A 14374-nucleotide genomic window follows, 5' to 3' on the forward strand; every position below is an offset into this window, starting at 1 on the left:
CAGGAGTAATAAAGAACTTATCTCTTATATGAGCCCGTGTCTGTGTGGGTGTGTACACCTGTGTGCGTGGGTGCCCTAAAGAGGCCAGAAGTGGGTGAGGTTGGATCCCCTCCAGAACAGAGGTTTCCAGTGTGGATGCTGTGGACTTCACTTTGGTCCTCTGTGCAAACGACCGCTCTTAAGCCATATTTCCAACCCACACTTTTTTTAAAAAAAACAATATGAACCCACGACACGGAACCTCAGGATGATGGAGGGTGGACACGGGCACCATAACAAGGCCAGGAGCCAGGATGATTCTCTAGCCCATGCTGGAAGGAATGATCCGAGGACAGAAAGGTACTCTGTGTGCGGATTATTCCCAACTTGAATCCCAATACGGATTAGAAGAGGGCAAGTGACAGGAACCTTCCACATCAGCACATCCTCCGGCCAGCTGCGGTTGGGGCGAGGTGAGTGTTTGCAATGATTGTGAAGCACATTGAGAAAGAGAAGGTAAACAAGACAAGCCCCCTCCCCCTTTCTAGCTGTTGTGAGTCACTGTGTCTTATTGGGCAACGTGGTCCAGGGCAGTGACCCAAATAATAATAAGGATCTTTTCTTAGGAAGGAGAGACCAAGGGGAGCTAAGCAGGGAGGCGCCTTCCTTTTCTCATGCACACTCAAGGGATGGTTCTGTAATGTTACAGCCAATATATGGCTGAAATGCAGACTTCTCACAGGGGCAACGGACATCGAATTCCAGCTGTGGATACATTCACTGTTGCCACCATCAAATAAGAAGAACGTTAGCATTTGGCCCCGGCACCAGCATTGTTTGTCTTTTTAAATATGAAACATACCTTGGAATCCTGATACTATTTGGACGACATCTTCATAGACCATTAGCGTAGCAGAGCGTTCAGGAAGCAGCCCAAGGCTCAGCGAGGAAAATACTGCAGGAACAAAAATGGACGTAAGGGAAGGCTGATAGTTCAATTCAGAAGCCCACTCTGTCTGGGAACTCCGAGAGCTTCCTACCTTCTGATTTCAAACCAAGCCCCAATATTGATTACTTCAAAAGATTAGCAAAACAACCTCAACATGCCAGTACTGGAATCCTCTTGCTGTAACTACTGTCTTGCCATAGTCAACTTGAAAAAAAATGTTAATTTTGGGGGAAGGGGCATGTGCAAATGTGTGGAGGTCAGAGGTCAACTTTGAGTGTGGTTGCTCAGGGCTGTCCGCCTTGTTTGGGGGGACAGGGTCTCTTACCAGGACCTGATTGGACTAGACGGGTTGGCTTACAAGCTCCAGGAATCTGCCTGACTTGGCATCCTCTGGGTAAGGATCACAACCCTGCATCACCATTCTTGGGTTTTTTCCCATGAGTGCCAGGGAACAAATTCAGGTCTTGTTTGCATGACTGAATTATCTCCCCGATTCCCTTGTAAGGTATTTTTAGTAAGCAACAAGGCCCCATGACACTGGAGTATGTTAAAAGTTATGATGTGGACACTATATGGGAATATATACATTTACACACATATACATATACATACATACGCACATATATACATATACATACACACACACATACATATGTAATTTTAGGTGTTAGCATTAAGAAAGACCCTAAAATATGTGCTTAGGTTCATGTATGCAGTATGTTCAAAGACTGTTTCCCCAAACTCGGGAGTAATAACATGACACAACTTATACTACTTTAAGATTATAACCCAAATATCTGGACTTTTAACTCAGATTCTCCAAGTCCACAAGTTTCCAGGCAGATGTGCGTTAGGCTGTGAGATGTGCTTGAATACTACGTCCCCGGCTGGCGGCGCTGTTCTGAAGGGTTGTGGCATTTTTAGGGGGAGGAGCTTGGCTAGAGGAAGTGTATCACTGGGGCAGGCCTGGGGCATTTCCTGTCTGTCTTTGGCTTTCTGACTGTGGACACAATGCTTCCCACCACTGCAACTAAACCATGGTGGGTTGCATTTCTTTTTAAATGTGAGTTGCAATAAATTCTTCCTTTTCGTAAGGTATTCTTTTGTAAGGTATCCTTTTGTAAGGTATCCCGTCACATGCAACTTGAGGAAAACAAAACAAAATAAAGCAAACAATTCCACCTAGACTAAGATTTGCAGTCTCTCACTTATAGGGCAGATGCCACTCTAGGGTCACTGACTTGGGTAATTTGTCCAAGTATCAAAACTATCAAAAAGAAGTGGGCATTCAGTCTTCAGTAATGAAATGGGTTATAGACGAGGCAACGGTTGTCTAGACATCCCCAGATGGTAGATCCGGGGCTAGGATCTGCGTTCTGGTGCCGTCCCTTGGCTACTATGCTGCATGGATGAAAGCTCATAGGATCTCGGACTTCATCAGCAAGTTAAGAGAGGGGCCAAGTCAAGCCAAAAAAGTAATAAGGAGTTATTTCTTCTTTTCATCTTAAAAATAACCCACCTATTTGTTTTGTAGTGTATAGTGGTGTATGTGCATGTGTGTGTGGTGTGTTTGTGTGTTATCTGTACATATGTGTGTGTGTATGTGTGTGTATATGTGTATATGTGTGTTTGTGTATATGTGTGTGTAGTGTTTGTGTGTGTAGTCTGTGTGTGTATGTGTGTAGTGTGTGGTGTGTTTGTGTGTGTGTGTAGTGTGTGTGGTGTGTTTGTGTGTGTATGTGTGTGTGTAGTGTGTGTGGTGTGTTTGTGTGTGTATGGTGTGTTTGTCTATGTTTGTGTATGGTGTTTGTGTGTGTGTGTAGTGTGTGTGTGTGGTGTGTTTGTGTGTGTGTGTGGTATGTTTGTGGGTGTGTGTATGTGTGGTGTGTGTGTGTGTGTGTGTGTGTGTGTGTGTGTGTGTGTGTGTAGGCCACAGGTTGACTTCAGGCACTATTTTCTTTTTGGTTCTTTTTTTCGGAGCTGGGGACCGAACCCATCAGGCACTATTCTTTAGGAGCTATTTACCTTGTTCTTTTGAGACACAGTTTCTCTCTCGGCCTGGGCCTCACTGATTCAGCAGAGCTGTCTGGCCTGTGGGCTCAGGCATCTCCTTGTCTCTGACTCTTCAGAACTGGGATTACTAGCATTTGCTATCTCCTTCAGCTTTTTAACATGGGTATGGGGTGGTAATAAGGTGCATTCACAACCAGCCTGGGTAACTTAGTGAGCGACTACCATCACAGTAAGCACTTTACTGCCCGGGCTTTCTCCCCAGCCACTTAATTAATTAACTAATTAATATTAATTGACTTTGGAGACAGTACTTTGCTGTGGAGCCGAAGGTGACCTGGAATTCCCAGTGATGCTCACATGCTGGGATTATGGATATACACTGTGACATTAGGAAGTAACACTCATTTCTGTGAAAATATCAAGACTAGAGAGATGAAATGTTAAGAGTCTCAGTGATCTGGCAGCGCTGGTTCTCCAAACGCCCTCCGAGGCGCTGCCCTGCCCTCTCCTCCACCCCCTCCACCCAGGTACTACACTGAGATGGAGTTATATTCCAAGACTATTCCCAGCTATGACCCGAATAGAACATACATATGTGGTATGTGGTCTGTGCCTTCAGGATTACTCAGTGTACAGGACCACACCCACAGGAAACAGCCAGAGAATGAGCAGGAGGGTGGCTGGTGCCACAACAAATATTAGAGTGCACTTTAGTGGTTGGACAGCTCCTCTGATATTCAACACAGAATGACCAGTGGCCGAGCGAGTTCCCTGCCAGGTGAGAGCTCAAAGGCACCGAGGCATGTTCGTGCAGAAGCGTGTGCATGTGTGTTCACACGTATGTCCATAACAGCAAAAGAGGAATTAACTCAAATCAGTGTCTGTCAACTGAGAACAGATAGAGTTTGGCACTATGAATATATTATGAATATATTATGAATATATTATGAACATGCAGAGGAGGCGTGAAGAACTGACATGTGCTACAAGAAAGATGGCCTATTGTGTTGGTTGCTTACCTTGGTGAGCGACAATACCTGACCAAAGCCGTGTAGGTAGAGAAGAGTTTATTGGGTTTAAAGTTTAAGGGGGCGGCCCAATATGGTGGAGAAATCATGGTGGGGGAACTTGAAGCAGTAGGTCACGGTTAGGGAGTACAGAGTTATGAGAGTTCTTGCAGAGGGTGCTTTCCCTGTTAATTCTGTTCAGAATCCAAGCCCACGGAATGGTGCCAACTGGAGTCGAGGTAGGTCTTTGCAACTAACTTAATCTAGAAAATCCCTCGCAGGCACGGCCAGAATCCTAGACAATTCTTGAGACAACCAAGTTGACCATCAAATCAAAAATGCTGAGGGCGACAGGCGCAGAAGCCACACACTGTCTGATTCTGTTTATATATGCTCTTTAGAACAGGCGAGGCCAGAGACAGAAGGCAATGCAGAAGTTGCTAGGAGCTGGGATGGATGGGAAATAGGAAGTCGGAACTAATGGGCACAGTTAACAGAAGGCGTTAGAATGTGCTGGGAATAGATAATGGGGATATTATAGAGGCACAAACTGGGAGATTTATACTCTAACAACTGAGCTAGCCAGGCATTTCGTGTGCACGCGCACATATGTGTTTGTGTGCACATGGAGGTCAGAGGCCAGAACCGGTGTCTTTATTACTTTCTGCCTTATTTTCTGAGGCATGGTCTCTCGCCGACCCTGAAGCCCACTGTTTGACAAGACTAGCTAGAAAACATGCAGAGAGATTCTCCCGTCCCTGCCTCCCCGTAACCAGGACTGCAGTGTACAACATCATTGCCTCGTGTTTTACTTTTGCTCTGGAGATTGAAAGTCAGGTACTCAAGCTTGCTCAGCCAATGCTTTCCTGACTGAGCCATTTCCACAGTCTCTGAAATGGTGTACTTTATGGTACATGAAAAATATCCGCTACTTGGGAGGTTGAGGCAGGAGGATTGAAAATTCAAGGTCTACTTAGACGGCCCAGCTGCTTTAAGGCCAAATTGCATCACTCAGTAAGACTCATTAAAAAAAAAAAAAAAAGGAAACATTTGGATACAGTTTGCATTTAGTCCAATGATATAACACTTGCTTAGCATGCCGGAGGCCTCCTACTCCGAAAAACCAAACGGAGCCAAACCAAACCAAACCCAAAACAAAACAAAAAATATAGTCACAATTAGTGGGACATCAAAGACAGAGGGAGAGTTCAGGCAAAGTCAGAGTGAAGATCAAAATAAAAGAAGAAAACAGTCACAGCAAAGGCTTCTGTGAGCTCTTCTTGCCCTCCTGTCCCTTCCTTTTTAGGGGCACGAATGAGCAAGGACAACAAGGTTCAGGTCTCTAACTTGGGTACATTCTCTATGGACACTTCACAGGTTATATTAACTGCTAGCTATTCCCTTTTCTACCTGAAGGCACGAGGTAGGCCTCTTGGGTGGACAGAAAGAAAGGTCAAGACTTCTGTGGAGGGTGTCACTTACAGGACAAGTGTAGGCTGTACCAAACTGCCTGCTTTACACATGCCTCTCCATGCCAGGCTTCCTCTCAGAGCTTGCCAGAACCAGGAAGCATCCTGACTGGCCCCAAGCACCTCTCTGCTGCCAGGTGTGGGGTGGTCTTTATCTAGAAGTAGGTGTGGTTTGTAACTCAGTAAGACGGCCCCCATTGGCTCACTAATTTGAATGTGTAAGTCACCAGGGAGTGGATCTTTCGGATAGGATTAGAGGGATTAGGAGGTGGGACATTGATGGAGAGAATGTATCACTGGGGCTGATAATGGACTGACCCTCTGGAATTGCAAGCAAACCATCAGTTAAATGTTTTGTTTTGTAAGACTCGCGGAGTCTCTCCACAGCAAAACAACAGGGTTGAAGACACTGTGGCAATGTACTTTTGAAAACTTGTCTTGGATGGAACGTTTTGGCCTTTCCATCTCCAGGCAGCGGCCCTGACGAACTGTTTCTCAAATTTTACTTTTCAGAAGGAAGCAAGCAGTGGGTCTGCCGTGTGTAGCAGGGAATTCGGGGAGCAGGAACACCAGGCTACAGACCTCAATCTGTAGATTGCATCAGGGATGGGAGGTGACAGAGAGGCCCACAGAGTTTCCAGTACATGGTATTTTTATCCACTCCAGAGAGGGTGTAAACTGAAGGTTCTTCACACTAGGGAGATACTCAGGATCCTAAACCCCCTTCCCCCAGCACTAAGGATGGTGCCCAGGGTCTCTCATATGCTAGCAAACATTCTGTCATTAAGTTATAACTTGGCTGTTTTTTTAAAGTAGAGAGATAGGAACATCTTATATTGCTCAGGACATATTCCAGGGGGACTTCTGGAGTAAAATCATCCCACTCGGGGTTTTAAGATATAACGCAAGTTTTTTTTTTGTTTTTTTGTTTTTTTTACGTGAACGTGGTAAAAAGTTGCCTCTAGAGATAACACACAGGAGAGGGTGAAGGTACCAGCCAGACTCCTTCAGGGAACAGCTATGCAGGCTGGCCAACTCATGATAGGAAAGGGAGAAGGCACCAAGGGAGGAAGTCTGTGTCACTTCTCATTGCTGGAGGCTACTCAAGAATTTTAGGCAGTCCCCCCACTGCTGCTGACCACTTTCTTCTCCCCAGTCTGTTCCCACCCATCTTTCATACATCTCGCCATGTTTTATGAGCCACCACGTTTAATCAGGGGTGCCTGCAAGAGCCCAGGTAGGGGCTACCTAGGGGTGCATCCTCAACTTACTAATGGCTACATCACTGTGGGAAATGACGCTTTCTCCCCCCAGCAATGATTAATTGTTAACAGCTCCTCAGGGCCTTAAGATCTTCTCTCCTATGCACGGTGGGATGCTAATGGGCTCTACGGTGTGGGGATTGCAGGGCACATGCACTTTAAGACACAGTACTGGCAATGCGGTGGCTGTTTTTGAAACAGGCCAGTTAGCCTGGTCAGAGAGCAGTGCAGGAGCCCTGGACCACCATCTTCTTTGGCAGAGCCATGGAGGTAGAGAACGACCCCCTCAGTAAACAGGACAGCTCACAGGGACGAGTTCGTGCGTCTCTGTCTGACTTGTTTGCTCAGATGCCTCTCTCTCGCCTACACCTCCTTCCAGGGAAGAGAAAACCGAACGCATCTTTTTGGAGTTATTGCTAAGGACGAGAGAAGAAATCCATCCGCGCTCTCACGTGAGTGTTCACGCAAAATAGAACTCTGAACACGCAGTGAAGAAAGCATCTCGGCCACGATCTCTCAGCCTATTTTGGAACTCCCAGCTCTTTTGCCTTCTTCTCCTTCTCCCCCACCCCCCCTCAGTTGTTTGGAATACCAGAAGTGTGAGACCCAACTTCTAAAAATACACACTAAAACAACAGTTTACCCTGCTTTTCACCAGAGGCCAGCCCACATTCTGGTCACACTTGTTTTATGTGCTAGTTAGGAACGCCTTTGTTATACTGAAAAGGTCAGCAAATAACCAAAGGCACGGGAAGGTCTTTTGAAATGATTCAGGGCAATTAATTCCATTTCAGAAGCTAGAAACACAGGCTCCCACAGTCCTGCTGGGCCCACTCGGGTGGGGCAGCTCTCGAAGGCCATTCTCTGTTGCAGGTGTTTTCTTGGGGCCTCTAAAACGCTTCCAATCAGACTGCCTTGTTCCCATTATCAGACTCACTCAAGACAATGGACATTACCGGGACAATTTTCTTTCCTTAGATCCTATTAATAGAGTCAAAGTGAAAGCCATTAGATGGCTGAGTCTCACCATGCATGGGTCCCCTGTTTACAAATGAACACGCTTGCTAAAATGTCCCTCTTACCCCCCACATCGACAGTCCCCACGTGTTCCTGACTGTACACCGCGCAGAGGCTGATGGGGCAGCAGGCTGTCTCCCTGTCTCAGATCTCCCTTGGTGAGCATGTGTGCTTTCTGCTGGTGGTTTCGTTATTTTAGTGGCCCCCATGAAGGCCTTGAATGTGAGGAAGCTACAGAGAACCGGGAAAAAAGGACGATAAATGTTGTCCAGATACAGGTTATGGTGCTGTGCACTTGAGCCCAACGTTAGCGGGCCAACTCTGCTCATTCAACAGTGTCTTAAAACAAACCCACATAACATAGAGGTCTATATTAATCCGTTGCTGAAAACGTTGTGACTAGAGCTTCCTGGGAAGTCAGCCTTCTGTGTTCCCCTCCTATCAGAGGCTCCGTGTTTGCCAGGTCTGAGATTGAAGCCTGTAGAGACTGCGACACGGCCCTACGTTGTGCAGCTGCTATTCTGATGCAGGCTGACAGCGTCTGCACACCTCACCCCAGTACGCCCAGCGACACTGGGGAGGTCAGACATTTCCTTTAGCTGGAGCATAATGAAAAGGGCGTTACATCTTTTTGCTGGCCTTCCATAGTTCCTACCCTGTGATGGCGTTTTGATGGTCACCTTGACAGGGTTTAGAATGACCAAAGAGACAAATGTCTGGATAGTCTGTGAGGGATTACCTACCTACACTAGGTTAGCTGCAGCGAGGAGAGCCACCCTGACTACGTGCAGGGCTGGGGTATTAAGAAAAAAAAGAGGAAAGAAAAAAAGAAACCTTCTTCTTCTGTGCTTCTAGAACATGGATACAAGGAGTCTAGCCACCCCGTGCTCTCGAAGCCATGCCGTCCCTACCACGAGAGACTTTCTCTTCAATCATATGTCAAAATAAACTCCTTTGTCCTTATGTTGCTCTGAGCAGGTATCTGATGCAGCAATGAGGGAAGGTCCCGGCACAGGCACGGGGGCCACTGTCCTTTACTCTCTCTAGAGAGCTCAGGGGTGTTAGGACTTCTAGGAAGTAGAGAAGATGCTGTACCGTAGGGTACAGAGCTCACAGGGCTGCTTGTCAGCCTGCTCAAGGCACAGCACTGGGAGAATGGGCAGAGAACTGAGCACCTGTGACCTCTGGGTGTGTACGAGGTGGGCTTCACACACTCACCCCACCATCCCTACACACACACACACACACACACACACACACACACACACACACACACACACGTAGGTGACTCGCAGAATGACAGGAGGTCTAGTCTTAGAGAAAGATGAACCCCTTACCCGGTAATCGGATGGGTTTCCACGGCGAGGAGTTTGGCACGTAGGCGTGTTTTGTGGCGGTGACAATCAGCTGATTTCCCAGTTTGTACGGGAACTTGATGAAGGCGACCCCATCTGTGCCGGATGTGCCAGAGGCAACAGACACCTGGCTGGCGAAGACCTCGATGAGCGCATCTGCGATGGGCTGGTGGGTGCTGGCGTCACTGACGTGCACTTTCAAGGTCACCTCTGGAAACAGAAAACGCACATTCACCCTGACAGAAGGCCAAAGACGGGACATCCTAAGTACATCTAGCACTATGTTCTTTTCCAGGGAATTCTGACCCCATCATTTTCTTCCTCCTCTTCTCATTCATTCATTCATTCATTCATTCATTCATTCATTCATTCATTCAACCTATGTGAGTACACACTGTCGCTGTCTTCAAATACAACAGAGGGCATCAGACCCCATTACAGATGGTTGTGAGCCACCACGTGATTGCCGGGAATTGAACTCAGGATCCCCAGAAGAGCAGTCCGTGCTCTTAACCGCCGAGCCATCTCAGTGGATGGGAGCCTCCGGTCATTTTCTTATTAATTATTTATTTTTTTTTTGGTTCTTCTTTTTTTCAGAGCTGGGGACCGAACCCAGGGCCTTGCGCTTCCTAGGCAAGCGCTCTACCACTGAGCTAAATCCCCAACCCCTTCTTATTAATTATTAAAACTTAGAAAAACAAAAAACAAACAAAGCTTTATTTTTTTAACCCTAAAAAAACTTTTTAAAAATAAAGGTTCCTACTTGTCCCCCCACGAGCTGTTTTATCCTTTACCTTTTCCCTCTCATGCCAACAGAAAACCGAGAGGAAGCACTGCCCTCCTATCACACTGGGAAACAGGTTAGGCACTCGTTCAACCTTCCTGCCCTGCTGGACACCGGCTCCCCTTGGCCTCAGGCTGCTGCAGAAGGACGAGGAGGCTGGGAGACTCACAGTGGGCTCTGCACATGTCCCAGAACAACGGAGCAGGTGCCACTTCCATAAGCATGCCGGGACCGTGGTTTGGCCATCACAGAGACTGAGGAGCACTCAGAAATGTCTTACGGCCTGAGGAGACGGCTCCTCAGATACAGGTATAGCGCTTACTGTGTGAGCAAGGAGGATTCGAGGTTGGACAAGCATGGACATAAGAATCCAAGCATAGCAATGCATGCTCATGTTATCAGTGCAATGGAGGTGGAGACATGAGGATTCCCAGGCTTGCTGGCAAGCCAGACTACTCAAATTGGTGAACTCTAGGTTTGGTGAGACGCTAGACAAAGTGGACAAGAACAGAGGAAGACTTCTACCTCGAGGCCCCCAGAAACATACACACATGTGCACGCCCATGTTCCAGACATGTGCACACACACACACACACACACACACACACACACACACACACATATACACACACACACACCCCACGGTGGCAGTCTACTGTAATTAGCACCTGACTGCTAATCTCAGCTCAGGGACTTGCCACGTGGCACTGAGCGAGTCATTTATGCTCTTCAGGCCTCAGTTTCCCCTTCCGTAAATTAGGGAAGCCAGAAGTGCACAGCGTAACCTACAGGTAGGAACAGCAGAGCGGAAGGCTTGCTCCGTTATGGCAATCACTGTCCTTGTATGCTTTAGTCACTGGAATGGAATCCCCCCAGAGAGGGGAGACAGAGGAATAACGGTCTCCAATAGAGAGGGGTGAGATACCCCTTTGTTTTGTACCTGAAGATTTGAGGTTGGGGTGCAGCTTAGGGGTAGAATGCACGGCTCTGGGTCTTGGGTTCAATCACTAGTTTCCAATAAAGATGAATGAATGAATGAATGAAATACCACATCTGCACTAAACTTGGGTGACCACAGAGAGAAGCTGTGCTCTGCACTGGCATCTACTCGACTATTTGCTTATGGTACTGACACGACCTTTGCAAAGCCGCACATTTCATCCTCCTGCCCATTTTCCCCATGTATGGATTTAGTAGATATCTTTGTCAGACGATCATAGAACACAGCTAAATAACTTCGAATATAAACCTTGGGATGTATCTCAGTGGCGGATGCTTGCCCGGCGTGGAGGGACACCTGCTTGATCTCGAGCACTACTCCCAAGCCCCCCAAAGTCCAGACTTGCTAATGATGTCCACCACGTAAACTTCTTAAGACTTTTAGAAAGGGAAAAATGTGCTACAGAAATGGAAGTGGGATGCGGTGGAAGGAGAAAGCTGAGAGTCAGAAAATAGAAGGTCATGAGGCCAGCACGCGGGTTCAGTGGGAAAACTGCCAAGCTTGACCTCAGTCTGATCCCTAAGACCCACACGGCAGGAGAGAACTGACCTTCTGCCTGAATGCAGGTCTGTGTACCACACACATGCAATGCCTGCACAGACCAGAAGAGGGCAGTGGATCCCCAGGATTGGAGTTACAGAAAGTTTGTGTTACCACATGGATGCTGGGAATTGAATCTGGGTCCTCTGAAAGAGCAACCATTGTTTTAACTTCCAAACCATCTCTCCAGTGCTGAGAAACAATTCTTGGAGGATTTTTGCCCATCCCATCCTAAATAGGTAAGTGTAATAATAATAAAAGAGGACCATGATGTACAGTCAATCTTCTGGTCTCGGCCTTCTGCAGGCCCTAAGGCATACATGTATAACACAGAGTATCCGACTAAGCTGGTCCTCCTTGCCGCCCAAGTATTATACTAAACCACAACACAAACCGCCTGTTTTGAGTAACATTCACATCGCAAACAATCCACTGGAAGTGGGCGTGTGGGAAGGGCTTGCCAGGCAACCTTGATGATTTATGCGATTTTATGGTAATGCAACATTTACTAACAATTGGGATTAAAGCTTCTGATCGCTCTGCACTGTGTGATGAGATGTGATTTGTGAGCAAACGGAGTGAGAGGGCGTTTGCCCTCGTCAGCCTCTTAGATCCCGCCACCTCAGTGTCTTCTAACACGGGCCACTTCGTTAACGTTCTGTGATACGTTTTGGAAGACATCACTTCGCACTGACTTGGCACGACAGGGTTGGAAGAAATACCAATATGAGAGGTGACCACTGAAGGGTTGGTCACTTTTTTTTGCTGAGTTTTCTTTCTTTTTGTGTAGTCTGGGTTCGCCATTCGTCACCTTACACAAGAAGCTCTCAGCCCGAGGGTCATGACCCAGTCATTCAAAGGGCTCAAAGCACCCATTCAGAGGGGTAGCATGTCAAGTATTTATATCATGATTCAAAATTACAGTTATGAAGTAGCAATGAAATAATCTTATGGCCGGGGTCGCAACATGAGGACCTGTATTAAAGGGTGGCAGCGTCAGGAAGGCTGAGGACCACTGCCCGACATGTTGATGGGGCTACAGGTTTCACAGAGTAGCACCCTGTGCTAGACCATCCAGTCAGCAAAGTCACTCCTACTGCTGGAAGGGGCACCTGACTGTGTGAGGCTCTGTTTACCAATGCCACTCCCTCTTTGCCTCTGAAAGGAAGGTTCTATAAATGGCCCTGGGTGAGGAGCATTATTAAACATTGTCCTCTGGCCATGACATGACGGTCGGTCGCAGCCACAAAAAACACAGCAGACGTGGTTATCGGCACAAGAAATAAAATGAAGCAAGCAAACGGAAGACATGAGAGGAGGCTTGTGGGGAGGCAGCAGTCAGCAAGGGTGGGAGAGGGGCAAGAAGGCAGGGGGTGGATATCGTCACAGTGGGCTGTCTTCATGTATGGAATTATCGAAAGGCGAATAATACACGAATAAAAATAGAATCGCTCTTAAGAAACTGAATCCTGTTTCTTTGCTCTTCAGTAAGAGCTCCAGCAGCCTTCGGAGCTGGGACGCCTGATTTCTAACCTGAACTTGGGACACTGGTCTGTTGGCTCCTTATCGTGCGTATCTATGGCTGGGTTCTGCTGAGTTTGATTCCCAGACACACATCTCCCAGGTAGTGCCCTGCCAATGCTGCCCTACTTCCGTCCCTCACCATCTATCACCCAGACTGTGAGCCGCAGAGCCTCTTAACAAAAACTGCCCCTCTCCAGGCCTGAAGTCCCAGGAGTCAGAGGGGCCGTGTAACATACTCAGTGGACACAGGACACTTGAGTGACCCCATCGCTTGGGTCAGCGGCCAAAAAATGATCCAAAACGCTGCTGGTTGTGTGTGTGTGTGTGTGTGTGTGTGTGTGTGTGTGTGTGTTTCTGTCTATGTATGATATGCACACATGTATAAGGGTATATACATGTGCATGCGTGTGCCACAGCACATGTGTAAAGGTCGGAGGACAACCGCGGGGGTCATTTCTTGCCTTCCACTTGGTTTGAGGCAGATTCTTTTTGTTGTTCCCAACTGCATACGCCCAGGAAAGAAGGCTGTGGACCTCCCGTTAATTCTCTTGTCTCTACTATGGCTTTTGGACACAGGGCTTACTTACAGTGCCTGCTGAGGTGCCTGGTTTACATGGAACCTGGGGATCCGAACTTAGGTCCTCACGCTTGCGTGGCAAGCACTTCGTACACACTTCCCCAGCCTGCTGTTTCTGTGCTAAGAATAGTCTTAACTATTTATTTATTTGCTTATTTATTTATTTATTGTGTGTGTGTGTGTGTGTGTGTGTGTGTGTGTGTGTGTGTGCATGTGACAAGTGTGGAAGTCAGAGGACAGCTTCCAGGAGTCTGTTCTCTCCTTCTAGGGACTGCACTTAGCTTGTCAGTCCTGGAAAGCACGCACCTTTACTAACTGAGGTATATATATATATATATATATATATATATATGTATGTGTATATATATATGTATGTATATATTGCATATCCTTAATATACATAGTAAGACAGAGTCTCATTATGTAGCCCTGGCTGGAGCTCAGTCTGCAGATCAGGCCTTGAGTTCACAGAGATTCACCTGGCTCTGTCTTCTGAGTACAACTTGACAATTTTAAATGTCTGGGGGGAAAAAGAGCACAGTGTTGTTTGTAAATGAAAATGGTCCAGTGCTTATCAATACAGCTTTACTGGAGTCCGGAGTATTTCTGTTTTTGTTTCCTTTATTTCTTATTCACTACTTTTTAAAAAATAAATACTATTAAAATCCATTTGAAAGCATTGGTTCTTTCAGAGGAACTCTAGTTATCAGAAAATATGTTCTGAGGAGCTGTGGTGAAACAGAGAGCTGTAAAATATTTTCAGGAAAGAAGAAAGAATATTAAGTGCCTGGTTTTAAAGGGGTTTGTAAATACTTGTTGTTGTTGTTGGCTTTTTGTTTTTGTTTTGTTTTGTTTGCTGAGGTGGAAGGGAGACCTATCCAGTTCAAGGAAGTAATGA

The 14374-nt window shown here is 46.8% G+C and overlaps 1 protein-coding gene across 4 annotated transcripts in view; it reads right to left on the reverse strand.

Annotated features, from left to right (window-relative positions):
- The window catches only part of Fam171a1 (family with sequence similarity 171, member A1), a 123754-nt gene that overhangs the window by 46140 nt on the left and 63240 nt on the right, over positions 1-14374 (reverse strand). For all 4 annotated transcript variants that reach the window (XM_039096412.1, XM_039096410.1, XM_039096411.1 and 1 more), the window contains 2 exons: positions 9034-9261; positions 842-934 (listed from right to left, as the gene is read on the reverse strand). In XM_039096412.1, coding sequence (XP_038952340.1) covers positions 842-884 — 43 coding nt within the window. In that variant the 5' untranslated portion in view covers positions 885-934; positions 9034-9261. The remainder of the gene's footprint in view (positions 1-841; positions 935-9033; positions 9262-14374) is intronic.

The sequence above is a fragment of the Rattus norvegicus genome, chromosome 17 (genome assembly GCF_036323735.1).
Source record: "Rattus norvegicus strain BN/NHsdMcwi chromosome 17, GRCr8, whole genome shotgun sequence".
NCBI classification, from domain to species: Eukaryota; Metazoa; Chordata; class Mammalia; order Rodentia; family Muridae; genus Rattus; species Rattus norvegicus.